The sequence below is a fragment of the Myotis brandtii genome, unplaced genomic scaffold (assembly GCF_000412655.1).
Source record: "Myotis brandtii unplaced genomic scaffold, ASM41265v1 scaffold702, whole genome shotgun sequence".
NCBI classification, from domain to species: domain Eukaryota; kingdom Metazoa; phylum Chordata; class Mammalia; order Chiroptera; family Vespertilionidae; genus Myotis; species Myotis brandtii.
This window is the reverse complement of record NW_005370755.1, coordinates 2758455-2779783: the sequence shown is the minus strand read 5'-3', so window position 1 is coordinate 2779783 and position 21329 is coordinate 2758455. Positions and strand designations below refer to the sequence as shown.

The 21329-nt window shown below is 37.9% G+C and overlaps 1 protein-coding gene across 1 annotated transcript in view; it reads left to right on the top strand.

Annotated features, from left to right (window-relative positions):
* Positions 1 to 21329, top strand: part of BARD1 (BRCA1 associated RING domain 1) — a 92553-nt gene that overhangs the window by 34945 nt on the left and 36279 nt on the right. The window contains exons 2-5 of the mRNA XM_014529974.1: positions 788 to 830; positions 5316 to 5372; positions 8305 to 8453; positions 15200 to 16152. Coding sequence (XP_014385460.1) covers positions 788 to 830; positions 5316 to 5372; positions 8305 to 8453; positions 15200 to 16152 — 1202 coding nt within the window. The remainder of the gene's footprint in view (positions 1 to 787; positions 831 to 5315; positions 5373 to 8304; positions 8454 to 15199; positions 16153 to 21329) is intronic.

The following is a 21329-nucleotide window of genomic DNA, read 5'->3' as shown; positions in this document are numbered from 1 at the left end:
CCGCCAGCCTGGTCACCTTACACAGCCTGCTGTTCAGTCGTTTGGTCATTCCTCACTAACCCCCCTGCTGGCCTGGTTGTAGGCAGCCATCTTGTGAGGGCGTGAGGGTTAATTTGCATATTACCTCTTCATTATATAGGATGTTGTATTTTAATTCTTTGATTGATGCCTGTCTTCAGTTATACTACACATTTCATAAGAACAGGTTCAGATTTGCAGCCACAGTGCTAGACACATAGTTTCTTAGTGTTTGTTAAATTAATGCATAAAAGCTTTGAAATTGGAAATACTAGAAGGACCTGGTTAATTCACTTGACTTACCATGAATGCCCCCTTAAGTTCCTGGGGTTAATTACTCATAGTAAACATGACTAAGGGCAGGGCAGGTATAGAAGGTACAGGTCTTTACCCCTGGGATTGCAGCTAGAACCACAACATGAACAGCCCTATTATAGTCCTACACGTACCTGGTGTTATATAGGGCTTGTGACGGCCAGGGAAACTACCAGACACACTGAGCACCCTTTAATACTGTCTGTCCCCCATAGCATAGGGGGTGGTCTTACAAATGAAGTTATTGGTCAGCAGATCTGAAGCTCCGAGGAGAGCTATTAGGCTGGAAGTACAAATCTGCATAGAGATGGTAATTGAAGGCATTCTTTTGGGAGTGAGCAGGGAAGAGAGTATAAAGATGATTGCCTAGGCCTGAGCTTTGAAACTTAACATTTGAACATCAGGTAGTAGGGGTGAAGACCAGCAGTTACTTAGATACTGCTTTGCTTTGGAGAAAAGGGAATTGAAGAGAGAATAACCAAAATTATTGGAATTGGGTATATATATAATCTCTGTGGCTTGTCTGTCTCATCTCACATGGTAGGTTCTATTATAATTAGTCATTGATAATAGAATTCTATTGTCCATTTGACCTTTGGGATATTTGACTCTGATTTATTTAGTAGTTATTGACACTGAACAATTAGATACGCTATCTTATTTTTCCCATGCGATTTGCTTGAATGTGGCATATAAAGTAACGACAAAATACAATGCTTCCATGCCACTATCTATATCCCTTACTTGTTAACAGATTTGTTTATTCTTGTAAAGATGAATACAGCAAATTGTTTAATTGGCTTGGAGGCCTGTGCATTTTGGTGTTAAATATGTTGTTCCACATTTAAAAATACCTTGCAGATTTTCTAAAATGTAAGAGTACTGTGGTAGCTATCTTGTCTAATATTAAATAGCAATTGATATATTATGGAAGCTTTGGGAGCCATTCAGTTAAGAAATAGGTCTGCCTGATAATACCAACTGAATTCACTATCCTTTTTTTTTTCTTTGCAAAGAAAATCTTATATCAATAGGACTTTTTTTTTTAATAGCTTGTTCTTACTAGTTAGTTCTTCCCTAAGTTATGACCCTGTGACTGCACTGATCTTTCCAAACCCAGTACAGGTAAAGTAACAGAAGTGCTACTGCAGTGAGAATTTTCAATGCACAGAAATTCTGTTACCCTGCAGATGCCTTTTCTTATTCTTCTAGATTTTTTCTTTCTAATATATATATGTATATTAAACAGAAAATAAGGGAAGGACCAAATAGAATTGTTACTGTGCCTGCATTTTTGTGTAGAGTCTTCCATTTGGTTCTTTTACTAAGGATTTATTGAAATCTTGCTGTTCATATAGCACCACGTTGGTAGGTAATAGTGTGCCGGGGAAGCTCAGAAAAAAAATGAAAGTCAAAATCTCTTGTCTGTAGGGCTACAATCTATTTTGAAACAAACAAGAAAAACGAACAAACAAAAAACAGAATCAGGCAGATAAAATACAAAATATTTTGTTTTCAACTAGATACCATCTTTCTGGAACGTCGGAACATTTTGTAATCTCTTAGGTCATATATATAGTAACTTGGCTTATAAAACTACCCCTTAGGAAAGAGTGTAACACATTCAACTTTGTGCCTACAAGGAGAAAAACCTGAGATGTCTTAAGTTAAATTACAACAGGTCAGAGAATAGAAGGGGGAGACAAAAGGGGTTCATCAGTTAACTGCAGTGCAAAACCAACAAAAGACTGCTCACACTCCCTGGTGTATGTTGGAATCATCTAATTAATTTCCAGGTGGCTACATCCAAGATTATCCAAAAAGAGAGTAGCTAGGACTCTGCTGGCCTATCCCAGAACTAGCCCTGCTTCACCTTCTCACATCTATAACTAAAGTAAATGCTTTCTCTTGCCTACTTGATGTATAAAAAATACTTGTAAAACTCTAGATGGTGGACATATCTGTCTCCATGTCCTCAGACCTGTCTTTCTGTATTTTTTGCTAGCAATGGCCTAATAAACTCTTTCTTTTCAAAGCCTTTTCAGCTGTGGAAGTTAAGATTTTTGTTTACATGTGCTTTACATTTCTGGTTCAGGGCATAGATTTAGCAAAAGTGATAGTCATCTTAGAAAGGAAATTTAAAACTAACACCCAGGACTTCTTGGGCTGCTTTGTTTGGTGACATTTTTATCATCCTGGGCAGTATTTGGGTAACGCGGAGGGTCTGAATAGTTTTGAGGGTGGAGGACTGGTGTTCTAGGTGGGGGAGAACAGTCTGAGCAGTTGTGGGCTTGGTGTTGGGCCAGGGTATTTGAGAAATGTTACAGAGACTGGCCTCAGGAGAGCACGGAGTTCTTGGTGAGCAGAGATAGAAAAGGTTGTGCTGGGGACCAGAGTTTTGCCACCCTTAAGTCTGTCCTTCGGGACATTGATTCAAGACTGGTTCTTAAGAAACAAGGGACTCAGGAATTGCCTACTTCCCCTGGGAAGTCCTAGACCCCTATCCCTTTCTCCTTTGTCCAAAATGGCACATAAACCTCAGCTGCTCAGTGTCTTTTTTTCTGGGTCTTATGTCAGTGACACCCCTGCATGTACATCTGTAATAAACTTGGAACATTTTCTCCTGTTAATCTGTCTCATGTTAGTTTGATTGTTAGCTAGAAAAGCTTAGAAGAGGGGAAAAAAATTATTTCTTGTGCCAGGGTTAAGGCCACTGCCCAGAGTTTTTGTTCTATATTAAAGTGTAGACCAGTCCAGCATCTGGCTAGCTTAGCTTGTGTTCCCAGCTGCACTCCTTTGCTTACGGGGTCCACATATCCCTGGGTCATGTGGCTGTTTAAGGCCACATGGCCAACGAGTGCAGGTCAAGCAAGGAGCAAGTGAAGGTAAGGGAGAAGCAGAAGGCAAGGGAGATGAAACTCTTTGGGGATTTTTAACCTTCCAAGATTTTGCTCTCTTGCAGTGTGGCTTCACCCATCTAGACCAGTGATTCCCAAAGTGGGCGCTACCGCCCCCTGGTGGGCGCTGCAGCGATCCAGGGGGGCGGTGATGGCCACAGGTGCATTTGTTTTAACTTTTTTTGTATTACCTTTCTATTCTGAGTTCAATAAATAGTTTCATAATTTCAAACTTCAATGTTTCTAATTTACACCTTTCTTTACTATATTTTACGAAAAAGGTAGAAACATTAATACATACATCTTTATGTTTAATTGCTATTAAAATTTAAAAAAAATTAATTTCCAGGGGGCGCTGAGTAATATTTTTTCTGGAAAGGGGGCGACAGGCCAAATAAGTTTGGGAACCACTGATCTAGACAATGATCTTTTTCCCAGGCTGGATTGACACACAAGCACCTCTCCTTTGTCACACCGACTTCACTGTGCATGTATGGACCTCCCTCTTGGTGCCATTCCTTCCCCCAGTGATCTGCAGGGAATGGACTGGTGATTTCCTGGGGAGCGTGAAGTTGTAGCTTCCTGGTGAAGCTGCCCAGATGACCATGTTTATAGTGTCTGGTCTCCCCTTTGTTCTCTATTATTAATATTAATAAACTAGCTAATTATGACAGTAATATATAGGTAAAGGGTTCACAGTCATCTTAGAAAGGAAATTTAAGGTTAGAAACAGAAGAATTAAGGCATCGGGTCATATTGCCAGAGAAAGCTAGAATGCTGTGGACTGCATCCTGGGGGTAGGCCTACATTGATAGATAGGAGAAGCAGCAGCTTAAGAAATGCTGAAATAGGCAGATAAATAAAAAAAATTAAAGCTCAATGGGAGGAAAGGTTTCAGGAAAGAGGGTGATGTAAATGTTATTTCACAGAGAAGTCATGGAGAATGAGGACCAACAATGCTTTGGAGAGCAGTTTCAGCAGTGGGAAGTTAGAGCTAGCAAGGTAAGGAGATGGATTTAGCTGGATAGAGCACTTTAAAGAACTTAGGAAGGGGAGAGCTGGTCAAAAAGTAGAGTGGGAGGCACAATCTAAAGAAAGCAATTTTTCTTTTAGGTTGAAGGAGAGATTATCTGTGCACGTTTATATGCGAGGGGAGAAGGTGATGATGATGAGAGTAGAATACTTTAGGAGCCAGAGAAAATGCGGGATTTAGGGACTAATATGGTAGCACATGTTAAGAAGGAAGATGACTGAAGGAGATCTTTTCATCTGTGTGTGGAAGGGGAGGGTAAGAGGTAGGAATGAGTCTAGGTGGTGAAAAGCTCACAGCATTTGGCTGCAGTAAAGTTAGTGGGATTGAGGAGCATGGGGATTATTTGTTTGTTTACTCACAACATCTAATGCATCACTTTGATAGCAGCACAAAGATAAAGAAGCTACCACATAAATTTATAGAGATATATTTGTATGTCATTCTGTCTTTTTATGATGGTTACTCATAGCCTGAGAGCTGGCGAGGAAGCAGTGGACTGTGGGGTCTATCTGGCATTATAGATTTGTATGCCTGAGTGTTTAGAGATGCCCGAACAAAGTTACTCCTTTCTATGACTTCCCAGTATATGTTATAAAAAAAGTTACAATTTGTACCGAATTTGGTAGTTGTTATTTGAATTCAGCAAGTATCCTATATAATAAAACCCTAATATGCAAATCGACCAAACAGGGGAATGACCGGTCGCTATGATGTGAACTGGCCACCAGGGGGCAGATGCTGAACACAGGAGCTGCCCTTGAGGCAGTGCTAAGGAGCAGTGAGCTGGGGTGCGGGCCTAAGCCGGCAGTAGGACATCCCCCGAGGGGTCCCGGACTGCAAGAGGGTGCAGGCCGGGCTGAGGGGACCCCCCTCCCCCAAAGTGCACGAATGTGTTATGATAAAATATTTAACCAGGATGACCACATCCTTAACATCTGCTTTGAGAAAAGAAAGAAATATAATAGTGTTGGGCCTTGGATTTATGAAATGTTGGGTATAAAACGTTTATCTATAAGTGACTAAGTCTTGATTGTTTTCCTTTCTTCAAACAGCACTAATATTCTGAAAGAGCCTGTGTGTTTAGGAAGATGTGAGCACATATTCTGTAGGTAAGTAGTTATGACTTGATATATATTGTATATATCACATATATAATTAATACATACCTATGTAGCAACTATGCTTTTTACTAGTAATAGTCATGTATTCATATTGATGATAATTTTTTTATGTTTGTGTAGCTGTCTTATACTGCAGGGTAACTTACTTCTATATTATCTCATTTTGACCCTTATAAATATCTTAATTTACAAGAAAGAAATCAAAGCTTTAAGAGGATGACTTGATCAAAGTTATAAAGTTTAATAAGCATCTTTGCTATATTTGGGGGAAAATTAATATCTATTATATAATTCAAATATGTCTTTTTTTTTTCTTCCAGTTAGTTTTGAATCTAGACTTTCTAAACTATAAAAGTCTAGTTCTTATAGTAATTGTGTTAGTTTCTTCAAAGCACCAAAACTGGGTGGCTTAGAACAACAGAAATGTATTGTCTCTCCCTTCTGGAGGCCAGAAGTCCAAGAGCAAGGTGTCAGCAGGGTTGGTTCTTCGGAGGGCTGTGAGGGAGACTCTGTCCCACCCTCTTTCCTGCATTCTGGTGGAGAAACTTCACCATCTGGCAGTCCTTGGCATTCCTTGGCTTGTGGATACATCACTCTGGTCTTAGCTTTCATGTTTACATGGTGGGCATGTTTGTCTCTAGTGTCCAAATCTCTCCTTTTTATAAGTAACCTGTCATTGTATTAGGGCTCACCCTAGTGATCTCATCTTAACATGATTATCTGCAAAGACCCTATTTTCAAATAAGATCACATTCACACGTACTGGAGGAAAAACTTTTGGGGGGACATAATTCAAGCTGTAATAGTTATGGTGAAATTATATCCATGTTATAATGATAATATGACAGCCCTGGCTTATACAATACTACATTTTCATCTCATCCTGTTTCTTATTCAGAAGAAATCAATTTAAGGACTGAATGTGTTTGTTTAATTGTCTTTGAGCAGGGTTTATATAGCCTCCTTTGAATCAATCTTTTAATTATTTCAAGTTATGACTATGGAACTGTCTGGGCTGAGAAAACTGCAGTGTGAAGTTTAAGCTCATAGGAAAATAATTTGCTTTGTGACTTCAGTGGGCTGGGGATGTGTGGGAAGCAGCTATGCCTGGGGTCCCGATTTTGTTGCTAGAAACGTGGATCTGTTATGTGGGCATTTCTGGCAGGTGATGGGGTAGGAAGTAGTACCTATCACCTACCTGATATCCCCATTTGGAGGATGAAAGGGATTTCAGATTTGATATTTTCAGAGCAGATCTGTGGACCATCATCCCTTTCAACCTGTTCCTGTCTTGGTGGTCTTCAGAGAAATAAGTGATACTACTGACTGCAGAGTTGCTCAAGGCAGAAACCATAAGTCATACCTGATAGATGTTTTTCTTCCTTATCCCACATCATTAAGTTCTGTCAGTTTCATCTCAAAATGTGCCCCGAATCTTGAGTTTTTTCACCTTTTTCCGTATTTACTACTGTTTACACTTTAGTCCATGCCATCATCGTATTATCACTTCACAAAGTTCATAAGTGATCCTCTCCCCCACTTTCCTCATGCTTGTCAGTGCTCTTAAAGTGTAAATCACATCCATACCACTGCCTGCCTTAAATCTTTCAGTGACTTCTGGTTACAATTAGAATGAAACCCAAACTTTGCACTAAGGTCTACAGACCATGGATGGGACCTAGTTTCTGCTCCCCTCTTGGACCACACTTCCCTTTGGCTCACCAAGTTCCAGCCACCTCCTCTAAGTTCATGAAGCATAAATCTCACTCCTGGCCCAGGACTTTTGCATATGCCATTGCTTTCATCTGGAACATATTTTTGCCAAATATGTGTGAGGGAACTTCATCAGTTACACTTCAGCTCAAATGTCACCTCTTCCAAAAGGCCTCCCATGATCCTCTTATGAAATGATGCCCACTCCCTGTTTCTCCTCTAGCAAACAGATTTAATTTGTCTCACTGTGCATAATAGATTAGTGACAAACTGCTGAAACATAACAGACTCCATGAAATTATATGTAAGGTACATTTGTGCGTGTGTGTGTGTGTGTGTGTGTATGTGTAAGAGAGAAGGAGAGAGCCATACGTACATTTAATTGGATTCTAAAGGGGTCTGTGACTTAAAATAGCCAATGAAAGATTAAGAGAGGCATGAGAACATCTTAAAAGAAAATGTCATCTTTAAATGACATAAACATAGGAAAGAAACAATTCAGAACAATTTTGGTTCATTTGGATTCTATGGTGCCCAGAATTAGGGTAGCTGTTTCTATTCTTTGCAGATCTGGAGTTTTGTAAGTGCTGAGCAATGCCACAAATACCATGCATTTTTAAAAGATGGTTTTGATACACAGACCATAGAGTGGTGAAGGCCTTGGAGTAATGGGTGCCGAGTGGAGGGGTCAGTGGGAAAACAAAAACAAAACAAAGGGGACATCTGTAATACTTAGAACAATGAAGATAAATTTTAAAAAAGTAAAAATAAAAAACAAATAAAAGATGGTTTTGATATATCCCAGCAATTTTTAACCAGTGTACTGCAAGAATTTTAAAACATACAATACCTGACTTTTAGTTAGGGGCACTGACCACTTTTCCCTTAAATCAGTGGTTCTCAACCTTCTGGCCCTTTAAATACAGTTCCTCATGTTGTGACCCAACCATAAAATTATTTTTGTTGCTACTTCATAACTGTAATGTTGCTACTGTTATGAATTGTAATGTAAATATCTGATATGCAGGATGGTCTTAGGCGACCCCTGTGAAAGGGTCGTTCGACCGCCAAAGGGGTCGCGACCCACAGGTTGAGAACCGCTGCCTTAGATTGTCAGATTAAAAAATGTAAACAGCCATTATTTATTGGAATTCAGATTCTGCTGAGTGTGTTGATAATTATATATATTTTTAAAATTCTTTTTCAGTAACTGTGTAAGTGACTGCCTTGGAGCCGAATGTCCAGTGTGTAATACCCCAGCCTGGATACAAGACGTGAAGATAAACAGGCAGTTGGACAGCATGATCCAGCTTTGCAGTAAGCTTCGGAATTTGCTGCATGAGAACGAGCTTTCAGGTGAGCACTGGCACTGTCTCCCTTATTTAGGTAACCGATGAACTGTCGATCACATGAAGTGTGTAGAAGGGCTATCAGGAACTCTGAATGGTGTGTTTCAGATTTAAGATTGATAGTGTTTGGAATTATTTTGAGTGACAGATACCTTAGAGGTAATTAAGTCTCACTCCTTTTTTATAGATGAGAAACCAAGGGCCTCAGAGGTTAAATGGTCTTGTCTAAAGTCACACACATAGTTAGTACCAAAAGCAGGAGGAACAGTCCATTTCTTCTGATTGTCAGTCCAGACTTTCTTTTAATACTTCCACTGCCTGCTTTTTCAGTTATGATCATGTCTGTGTCATATGTGTAGAATAGTGATTATATCCTTAAACGCACTTAAATATACTTTTACAAGATAGACTACAATCTCCTTCCATGGATCACTTTTCTAGACTGAATTAATTAAATGAGCACATTTTTACAGAGCAAAAAATCTAATATTCACTTTTTTTTTCTATGTAAATGGGGGTTAATGTTTTTTAAATTGTTCTTAGACTCTGTGTATTAACTATGTATCTTCCCATTGTGCTTTCTGCTGAGAACTAATTAGCTGTGGAAAGAGAGTAGTGTTTTGAATCTTCATAGTTAGATATGGGAATTGCCCTTTTATTGACCAGATCACTTCCTTTTAGCTTGTGTTCCTTTATAGGAGAACCTATTCTTGACTGGCAGAATGCCATGATTGATAATATGCATATGAAAGGGCTGGATTTCTGTTTTAAAATCTTTTTATCTTCATTTTCCAACATGATGTGTCACTGTCAACTATTAATGGTGAAGTGATTTGGCAAAATAAATAAATGAGGCAAATACTGAGTCTTATTTACTAGGTCCATATTTTTAAGAATTAAAATCATAGTTACCACCCTAATCGGTTTGGCTCAGTGGATAGAGCATCAGCCTGTGGACCCAAGGGTCCCAGGTTCGATTCCGGTCAAGGGTATGTACCTTGGTTGCGGGGCACATCCCCAGTAGGGAGTGTGCAGGAGGCAGCTGATCGATGTTTCTAACTCTATCCCTCTCCTCTCCTCTCTGTAAAAAAATCAATAAAAATATATTTTAAAAAATCATAGTTACCTACAAAAAGTTTTCTACTAGTTATCTGATTATTATATTACTCTCTATTCTTTTATGATAAAATGTGCTATCGTGATAACATTTTACTGACTTTCAGATGTAGTTATACACATACACATTTTTAAAAGTACTTTTTTGAAAAAATGCTGTGTTATAAATCTCTTAAGAGCACAATGAGGAAAAGTTTTATTATTAAGTTCATCTGTATTCTTTTCCTTCTTATTCAGAGACAGTGCTAATAGTGTTTATTTTCTGATTAGAGAGATTAGTGTTTGATCTGGTACCCCGCTCCCCAACATTGATTAAAGCAGGAGTCCTTAATCAAGAGTCTGCGCATCTTTGGCAGTGATGGGGGTGGGGGGAAGGATCAGTGAGCCTCTTGAGTTAATTATACAATGTGAAAAATGTTCCTGTCTCTGTGAAAGTGGTTTTCATGAGATTCTTAAAGATGTGTGGTCTGTTAGGAATATTGGCCAAGCATGGAAGTTTGGGGTGCTGCTCCGAGATTTGTGTCTGTCATGATGATTTGATTTGATTCTTCCCCGGTTGCTGTGTAGTGATTATTAGTGCTACTATAGTGATACTAGCTTGCTGGGGCTGCCATAGGAAGGAGCACACCGCACATGGGGGCGTTGAAATGACAGGAAGTCCTTATCTCCCAGGTCTGCAGGCTAGTCCAAAATCAAGATGTAGGTAAGATTGGTTCCAGGGTCTGTGAGGGTAGGATGTGTTCCAGGCCTTTCTCCTTGCTTTGCAGATGGTGGTCTTCACATGTTATTCTCGAAAGTTTGGGTCAGATTTCCCCTTTTAAAAAGGACACCAGTCATACTGCATTCGAGTCCCACCCTGCGCATTACCGCTAATTACATCTGTAATGACCCTGTTTCCAAATAAGATCACATCCGGAAGTACTGTGGGTCAGATTTCTTTATATGAATTTTAGGAGGGACACAATTTAACCCATAACAGCACTGTGACATTTTTAATGGTGACAGAGTAACCCTTGATGAGTAGTAAATTATGGAGCCTGGGGTACCATGGGTGCAAAGAAAAGTAAGATAGAAGACTTCTTCAGAAATTTTACCTTGGTTAGTGATGTTTGAATCATCAGTATGGTTTTCATCTTTTGTGGACCATGATTGTGAAATGGCTTAATTTTTCATCATTTAAAAAGATATTTAGGAAAATTACTGAGTTTAGAACAAGTTTTTGTGTGGGATCTGAGGCCATTCCGAATGCCATCTTTTTCATCTGAGAGTAGAGGTGGAACTTGGGGAAAAAATTAGGGTGATTAGTTTTCTGAAGGCCATTTTGTGTTTGTTTTCCTTATTATATAATGAATAATTACTTCAGTCAGTTACCAGACTTTAGTAGTGCTGGCTTTAACATTACTTACTTTACGATGAATTGAAATTTCACAGTTTGCGTAATATATAAGCAGAATTTTAGGAGCTAGAAGGTTATCTTTAATCCCTTTATTCTGCAGATGAGGAAATTGAGGACCTAGGTTAAGCCAGGCAGTCAGATTGTAAGTTTCTTGCTGTTTGTTTTGTTCTTTAGCACATTGCTTTTGTTAGAAGTATAGGTGTTCATTATGTTTGTTGATTGGGTTGGAGAAAAATTGGCAGTGTTAAGACTTCAGTCATATCCCAGAGACTAAACTTAATCAAAACAAAACAAGTTTAAAACAAATTCTTAGGTTGTGCCTTCAACAATTCAATTTATAGTGCTAACATTCTTCTTTGCTAGTTTTATAGAAGATGATAAATATAAATTCTATCTGAAATATACATTTCTAATCCAATTCTCATGTCTATGAGGAAGCTTTTTCTACTTATTGTAAATTAAATTGTCACCAACCTTTCCTCTCCATGTCCCTTAAAACAAACTAGCCTTGAAAGGGCATTTGAGAGTGTTTATTTATAGTTTATCTATTCAATATATTTTATGTGGTACCTTTATGTTAGTTTATCTAGCAAGTGCTTAAAGTGGTGTAAGGTGAGTGAGGTGAGTAGGTAGAGAGAAATAATAGTTGGATCAAATAATGAGGATATTGGAAATGATCTCCTCATAGAAGAAGGGTATTACATTAAATGATTCCAAAGGTCTAGCTCCAAAATCATATGGATAACTGGTCTAGTGTTGAAGGTGAATTAGGTGGAATGGTTGGACACCTTCCACATTTTATCTATTTTTTTAACCTGTAGTTCACAATTTATCTTCCAAATGAACCTTGTTATTTGCATTTACTATAAAATATATAATCACTGTAATTAAGGTGGATAATTAGGAAGAACCTGTCAAGTCAGGGACATAGTATAGGTATACACTGGAGATAAAGCAGCCTGATTTACAGTAATACTCTCTAAAATCAGCTTCTAAATAGTTGAATAAATTTTTCTCGGTTCAGTGTGTTTCAAAGCGAAGAGAGTGTCATAAATTTTTCTGACAAGCATTTATGGATAATTTTATCTTATTCTTTATAACATAATCTGCTTTCTACTAATGGAGTTAAATTTAAAAGTTTTTATTTTCTCTTGGCCCCGTCATATTAAATCAGACTTTGCAGGTGCTGGTCAGGTTCTGTGAAATATATGTTGGTGTTGGTGACATTAAAAAAAATTGTGATTATGCTTTCATAGGATCACAACTTTATTTTCTGGTTTCAGGAGAGAGGCTGGTCTCTCTGTGGCGAATTACATAGTGTTTCATATATGCTGTCACTTTTTTATAATAGATGAAGATGAGCATTTAAATAGCTGTGTTTTTATTTTTTAGGTAGAACTGAATACTTCTTAACTTACAAAATAATCATTCTTCAGTGAGGGCGCTAATATTGCACAGATGGTAGCAAAGTACTTTCCTTTGATTTTTAATAAGGGGCTAGTTTGTCAAGGAGATTTCTCAACTTCTGTTGTGAAACCTATAATAGGATTATTTGAAAGGCACACTGTGTTCATCATTATAATCCTTTGATGTAGATTAATGATAGCTGAATCACATTTGCTAATTTCTTGCCTTTTCTATAGTTTATTATTAAATTTTAAGAATAAACTTGGCTGAGCAGCTCCTTGGCCACATGTGCATCTCTGTTCCTGGATAGTTAGGAGTACTCAGAAATGTTTAAATTCAGAGAATAGAATTTTAAATGTCATCATTATGAGGTTTACTATGTAGAGGAAGGACTATGTGATTTTCTTCGTGAAATGAATATAATAATTTTTCATGCTTAGAAGCATTAACCCATATGAACTGTTGTAGCTGTCAATAGTGTGGTTGATGTTCTAAGAGTGGTGGGGGTTTTGCCTTTTATCGTTTTAACTGTGATATGCTGTGTAAAGCCCAGAATTTACAACATACTTGTTGTGGTCTTTGCTTAGGTAGGACAAGATACACAAATACAATAATTCTGAGTAAATGTAGTACTATTGGATGACTAGTGAAATCGTGTGCCTATAAATTACATGACTATATGCTGTTTTCATTTATTGCTTTACTAGAGGCCTGGTGCACGAAATTCGTGCATGGGTTAGGCCTGGCCAGGGATCCGGGCCAATCAGGTTCCCCACCTCCTCCTTCCCTCACCACCCATGCACCACCACCACCGCTGGTCAGTTGCCTGCATTTGTTCCATGCCACGCCCTGGTGGCCAGCGCACATCATAGCGAGTGATCGAACTCCTGGTCTCCCGGTCAAACTCCCAAGAGGACAATTTGGATATTAGCCTTTTATTATATAGAATAAGATAAGAAATATGTATACCTGAGTGAAATTTGTTGTCTTTTTAGATTTAGATTTTTTTAGTCAATTGGGTATGTTGCTACTACTTACAAGCCTTAATTTTTTATTAAATGTCTAGTTCTACAGTAAGTTTTATAAGCATTCAGATTTCAGGATTTGACTTTTTAGTTGAAAATGTCATTATGTAAGTTTAAAAAATAAATTAAAAAAAAATAAATACAAGGTATTACAGACTACCAGTGGATTAACCTTTATTTAGTCTTTGTAATCCTGAGTCTTTCTTAAAAAGTAATCCTGGTAACATTTCCTTTTGACCTTTCCTCTAGACTTGAGATTGTATCAGAAGTGACTTAGTTTGAAATCTACTTATCACTGCAGAGGAAAGACCTTGTTGAATTTAGAAATTATGTCTCTGTGTGAATGGGGTTTTATCCGAATCTGCAAAGGTTCAGGAATCTGGAGAAGGGGCTGCGATGTAAATTAAATAAACTAGACGCGAAATACAAATTTGGGAGGTATGGGGGAGCCAGGGGAGGCTTAGCTCTAGTGACTAAGCTTCCGGACCCAGGGCTTCTTATTCCCACATTTTGCCCTATAGCAAAGCAGATATACATATCAAAGGTTAGGTTTGGTAAACAGTAAAGGATTATCAGGTTGGGGGAATTGCCTTTGGCTGTTCCAGCAGCAAGTAATAACATGCAGATTTTAGCCCTGCTGAAAGAGTCCATTCAAAGCTTTTGAGGACTTCTCAAAAGGACTTTTGAGGACTTCATTTATTATGACCTGCTGGACTTAGCCTCCAGCATGAATGGATGCTTCATTCTTCTATTTTGATTTCCAAGATCCTGTCCTAATAACACTTGGTGGACCAGGTGCCATTCAGCTAGGACATTAGAAGGATGTAGGAGGGTGTGCCCTTATTCACATACACACTCTTGCTTCAGCTGGGTTTATCAATTAGTCTTTCCAGTTCTGCCATTTTTCCACCAGGAGGAAGGCATGGCTTCTTTGGAGTGGAGTAGAGTTTGATAGAATTCCTTTGCTAGGCAGGGATCATATCTTTGTAATTTCTACTGAGATATGCACTAAGTGTTTGTTTTTCATAATCCACCTTTTTTCTTTCTTTTTTATAAACCTGTTTTTGGCAGATCTATTTGTAAAGATAGTAGTTTTATACTCAAGAAACATGAGGTAAAAAATAGAATTAATTTTGAACTTTAGATTTTAATTTACTAATTTTATAATGTATTATTAATTTTGAATTGATAAAATAGTAAGTGTTCTGTGTGAAGAAAAAATGTCTAAAAGGAATTAAAAATATTTTATAATTTCCTTTTTCTCGCTAACATTTTAAGACATGAGAATGTTGAAAGGAAATCAAGAATAAGCACACTTGACAATTTTATGTAATACCTTAGTAAAATGACATGTTTATTTCCTATACAGTGGATGTTACCAGTCCTTAGTAGTAAGATATCATTTGATTTCCTCTTAAAGTAACTTAATTTTAGACCTTGGTTCATGAAAATGTTACTTTAGATTATTTATTTATTTAATATATCTTTTCTCCATGACTGTTATAACCACCAGCATACTGTATGCACTACTTAGTTATTCATATTTTCTGGTCATCCCCAGTGGAATATAAATTCCCTGTTTTCTTCTCCAGTCCCTAGAACACTGTCAGGACTAACGTAGGATTCTGTAAACATTTGTTTGAATGTCCAAATATCTCTGCTTATGGAGTTCATAGTCTAGGTCAGAAGAAAGAGGTACATAAATTAAAGTGATATACTTTAGGAAAACCATAAACAAAATTCTGTGGGAGCTCCAGCTGGGAGAGAGTAAGTTCATCTGACAGATTTCTCTTCCTTTTTTTCTATCAGATTTAAAAGAAGAAACATCCAGGAAAAATTTATTTAATCATGCAGAAAGTAAGAAGAATTCAATAAAAATGTGGTTTAGTCCTCGAAGTAAGAAGGTCAGATATGTTGTAAGTAAAGTTTCAGTACAAACTCAGCCTCAAGTGATAAATGATGAAAATACTCAGCAGGCCTCGACGTATGAATATGTTTCTGCGAGTCCTCCAGTAGACTCTTCTGCGAGGGCTAAAAAGGCTTCTACAAGATCTGGGAAAAAACAGAAAAAGAAAACTTTAACTAAAATCAACCAAATGTGGAATTTAGAGGCAGGCAAAAAAGATGGTCAACTTGACTCCAAAGAGAAATTTAAGGAAAAGCTGGTATCCTTCTCTGTCCAGCCATCTGTTAATGCCAGTCCTCAGAGAAATGGTGAAATAGACTTACTAGCAAGCGGCTCTGTGACAGAAGATGAATGTTTTGGAAACTTAACCGAAGTCTCTTTACCATTGGCTGAGCAAATAGAGTCTCCAGAAATTGAGAGCAGGAATGAAGTCATGACTCCTGAGAAGAATCTCTGTGAAAATGATCTTTCATCTAAGAATGGAAAACGTGGGCGTCACAGGAGACTTTCCAGCCCCATTTCTAAGAGATGTAGAAACAGCATTCCCAGCACCAGTGAAAATTTTGTTAAGCAAACAGGGCTCTCAGAAAACATCCCATTGCCTGGCTCTTCTTTGCAGCCTTCAACCAAACTTAAAGTTGGAGACAGAGTAAGGAGGAAAACCAGAACTATATTAGATGAATCCATGAGCTCCTCACCCTCTACACTGAATAGTACACCACCCTCTACACTGAATAGTACAAATTACGGGCGAATGCTGTCCAGCCCCTCAGCAATGAAACTGACACCCCGTAACCTTACGAGTGTGAAAAGAAATCATAAGGGCGAGACTTTGCTCCATATTGCTTCAATTAAGGTACGAAACTTACTTTGAAATAACAATTTCAGAATGAGACCAACTATAGAACAGTTTCTTTGGAGTTTGTGAAAAATGAGGAAAGATGATGAGAATGATTTAACTCCCACAGATGTGACACTTAAAGGTTGAACCAGAGAAATAGAATTCATAGAGACTAAAGCCCATCTCAGTTAGGTCCCCAGGCCTGAGGAACATGATCTTTAGGAGAAAATCAATGTTTCAATATTTTAGCTTCTCTTTGGGCAGGTGCTTTTGTTTCTTTTCTATTCCATAATAGTTTGTTCCATTTTCACCATTTTGTTTACCCATCCTTCTCATGCTTTATGAATAAAGATAATTGCCAAGTTACTGCTGGCAACATGTCCTTCTAAGCAATAGAGCTAGGGGCACTGTGAGAGGTGGCAAGCTCCTAGAGGGCACAGCTAGAATTTGGAAGGTTGAAAGATGTGATCTGTACGTTTCTCCAATGATCAGGAAATTCGACTGTGAGAGTGGCTCCCGTGGTTCACCACAGAGGAGCTGTTCTGTGCTCTACTGCCAGCCATTCCTTTTGCTAGTCTGTTCATTGAAGTTAATTCTCTTTATTTATTGCCTCAACACCTGGGGTGTAACAGTGTTTGTTTTGGAACCTGGCTGGTTTATAGAGCATGAGGTGGTTAATCTTTGAAATGGAAAATATGACATGGGAGAGATTAACACTAAATTAAGATAGGTTTTAGGGTATTCCAGTAAATTCTCTGGGAAATCCTTGGGTCCTTTGTATGGATAGAGAACTTTGGGAGGTTTGGAAGGAACCCCTTCATGAGGTTGGTGACAAAATATCTGGGAACAACATGGGGTAGACATTGAGTCAGGGACCCGTGTATTTTATGTGTGGAGAAAGGGAAAAGCACAAAAATGAGTCTTTTCCAATTGTTAGTGGTTTATTTTTTCCTTGCTTTATCTTCCTATATCTAATGCAGTTTGGGAGGGAGAACCTGCAATATGACTACATACTCAGGATTACATATCCTTTGAACAACTTGAATTTTTAGAATTAGCTCTAGTTTGATTTTAGTTTGATTTTTGCAAAGCATAATTTTAAAAACCATACTATTTTTTTGTCTTCTTTGTTATATGTAATATATACATATACATATACACATAAGCTATTATACATCTTAACATAATATTATTAATGCTTCATAGACATAAGTAGCTAACATAATAATTATTTTTGTTCACTTTTCTGAATAGTACATAAAAATGTGGCTACTTTAATGTCTACATTTTGCTTTCTGGGAATTATTTTCAGACCACCAGGTAAGCATCCACCTATATTGGTAGATAATTTATTTTTTAAAATAAATTTTTATTGATTTCAGAGAGGAACGAAGAGGGAGAGAGAGATAGAAACATCAATGATGAGAGAGAATCATTGATCGGCTGCCTCTTGCACGCCCCATAATGGGGATCGAGCCCGCAACCCGGACATGTGCCCTTGACCGGAATTGAACCTGGGATCTTTCAGTCCGCAGGCCGACGCACTATCCACTGAGCCAAACCGGCTAGGGTGATAATTTTTCTTTTTAACAAGAAGAATTATTTATCTTTATTAATGAGGATCTCTAGGGCTTAGAATCTAGGCCGTGGTTTGGTAAATGCTTTTTTAAAGGGCAGTTAGAGTAAATAATTTTAGCTTTGCAGGTCAAATAGTTTCTGTAACAACTATTCAACTCTGTCTTGGTAGTGCAAAAGCAGCCATAGACAATATGTAAGCCAATAAAACTTCACATCCACAAGCAGATAGATATCTGGCCCACAGGCCATAGTTTGCCGACCCTTGGCCTAGCCTAGGCCATGGGAAAAAGCCACAGTAGAATCATCAGACAGGAAAACATGGTGGCATGAGCTGCCTTGTGAATTTTCTCCATTGAAGATTGTTTCACACTAGTTCTGTGAGATTGTCAGTTTACTGAGAGTCTTGCCAGCATTAGAGTTACCCATTTTGATTCTTTTGAACTTATCAAATATTGTTATTGTCATTAGTTGGCAGATTCTGATGCAGTACACTTGTGAAAAGCTAATGGATTTTTATTGTTTTTTAAATCACTATTTAACAATAGTGTCTCTTTAAAAATGTTATTAAAATTAATCCCTACCCAGCTTGATGGTAATAGAACAAATACTTGAAAGAAACTTAGTGGATTTGTTTGTATGTGTGCATCTGTGTATTATAAATAATATTTGTTTTAGTTTTTTACCCTAATTTTTTTCATTTGCAGCTGAAAATGAAATAATCTGTGTGTGCTAGAAAACCAAATATTGCCATTCTGCTGTCTTAATTTGTGTTTTGTATCCACCTACTTGAGAAAAGGATTAGAGTGGGCTCCAAAGTTTAAACTACTATAAAATGAACAAGGCACAGAAAAGAGGAAAGGGCTGAATAATGAATATAGATTTGATGACCGTTCAGACAGCCAGAGCAAATAAGGGGAAGTACCAGGTTTTATGTTGTCAAGAGATGGATTTTATTTGTCGTCGTCGTACTTGTTATTTTTCCATAAAGTGTCTTGGTAGACTTGCATTTCCCATGTTTCCATTGCCCCTCAGGTTAGAAGAGTTGTGGTTGTGTGATGCCTTCTTCTTGGTGTATGCACTGAGGGTAGAGGACCCCTGGTAGTTTGAATGTTCTCGGCTGGCTAGATGGCTTTACAGAATGATCTCTGAATTTGGTAGCATTATTAACAAAATTCTTTAATATCCTGCTCCAGACCTTCCTCTGGGCATCTCTGTTGACCATAACCTTTTCATAGCTACCACCCTAGTGGAAGCTACTTGTCTTTTCTTGTTGCCCTGACCACTTGTGTTAGTGCCCTGTTGCTGTCACTGCAAATTTCTACAATTTTAGTGACTAAAAACAAGGCAGACTTATTTTCTTAGGTCAGAAGTCTGGTGTGGCTGTCACCAGGCTAAAATCAGCATGTCAGCTAGGTTACTTTCTGGAGGCTCCAAGAGAGAACCCATTTCCTTGATTACTTGGGTTGTTTCAAGGAACTGCATGTTTCTTGTGGTTGTCAGACTGAGATCCCGTTTTCTTGCTGGCTGTGCAACAGAGGGTGGAGTCCTTGCATCATCTTTCTGACCTGGCCAGGAAGGCTCCCTGCCTGTAAAGCAGCGGTTCTCAACCTGTGGGTCGCGACCCCTTTGGGAGTCGAACGAACTGTTCACAGGGGTCGCCTAAGACCATCGGAAAACCCATATATAATTACATATTGTTTTGTGATTAATCACTATGCTTTAATTATGTTCAATTTGTAACAATGAAATTGGGGGTCACCACAACATGAGGAACTGTATTAAAGGGTCGCGGCATTAGGAAGGTTGAGAACCACTGCTGTAGAGGCTCACATGGCTACACCCCAGGGCCACCCTGAGAGTGCAGAGCAATCTCTCACATCTAGATCTGTACCCTAATCACATTACAAAGTCCCTTTTGTCATGTAAGGTGACATACAAGTTCTGGAGATTAGGACACAGACAGTTTTTTTGAGAGGGTCAGTATTCCAACCACACCATGAAGTAGCGTCTCATTTTTTGCTCTGCTTTTCTGCATTCAGTTTTCTATATGACAGCCATAGTAATCTGACCTAAGTCAGAACTCGTCATTTCTCTACTCCCCTACCAATAATTCCTGGCTCACTTAAAACAAAATCCAAAGTCTTCCATGCCTACATAACCCTATGCGATCCCTTCTTCAGGCTTCTGCTCAAATGCCACCTCTTCAGAGAGACTTTTCGTAACTTCTCTAAAATAGCATTTTTGGCCATACCCTTAGCTTGTATGTTTTTCTTCCTATTATTATAGGATAAACACTTATGTTGTTTATTCTTCTGAGTTAATGAAAAAAAAAACACCTTAATATTTGACATTTTTCTAGACGTAGAGATTTTGATTTGTTACTCTATTATGTCAGCTTTGCTGGAGGTGCTGGGAAAAACCTCCCCAAAGTTCTCTATTACCGATCTTTAAAATGGTAATGATTACTCATAATTCATGCCACAGCAGTGAATAGATTGTGAAATACAAGAATGGCTTGAAGTTGGCATGTCATATGATATATTTGTCATACAAACATAATAGGTACTATTTTGAAGGCAACTTACAAGGCATGATGTGCTTAACATAAAAAAGGTGCTGAGGATTTCTTGGGAAGAGAGAAAATCCACGGTGAGAAGCCTCCTTCAGTCTTTGACTTTGTAATTCATGTTATACTGTGTGTAGAGTCACATTATTACACGATCCTTCTTACTAGCTTTTCGAGAAAGTAGCAAAGGATTCAAAAGCACACTGGCATCTGTGACATTTTAAGAGTTTAATTTCTAGAACACCTCTTGGAGTCTGTATTCATTTTCCCTCTGTCTGTCACCCACCACCTTTGTAATACCAGTAACTTATGTCACGATGACTAGATTGTCAGAATCATCTATGAAATTATTTTATTCAAATAGTCAACTCTGGCTCAGCGGTCAGGGGAATGTTTAATATTTTTGAGAGCTCCATTCCAGATGGTTAAATTTTTTTTTTAAATGACATCTGGTTGCTAAAAGAAACTTTAGGTACTTGGTCAGTTCATATATGTGGAAAGCTTAGCCGTTTGGGGTAACTTGTGATTATTGCACTTAATCGTAATGTCCCGTACTATTTTTATAAAGATGTTTATTAACAGTATCTTGGAAATGTCAATCTGTATATCAAGGAAGAAGTTCTGTTTGTGTGTGTGTTTGTTTTTGGAAAGTTAATTTATATTGTTAAAGTATGCATGAATGTGTGAAGAGTCCTTTGAATGAAAGGTTAGCAATAAGAAAATTCAGTGTGGCATGCATGCTTCCTCATTTTCAGCCTTTAAGGTATTACTTCAAAATATCAAATCCATTTAAAATTTCTTATAAGCCTTGGTAAATATTTTCCTCAGATGATTTTTTTTCTTGCTGTGGTTAATAAAAAAAAGTCTCAATTATTTTTGTAAGTTGTGAGGAGCCTAAAAGTGAGTGCTTATTACTTAGAAAATATTCTATTACAGAAGAAAGCAATTTAAAGAAATCAGGAGTAGAAATTAATTTATTTCTTGGAAACTTCATATTGGTTCAAGCTTACCCAGTTACTGTGGATCCTATCTAAGTATCATAATTTTA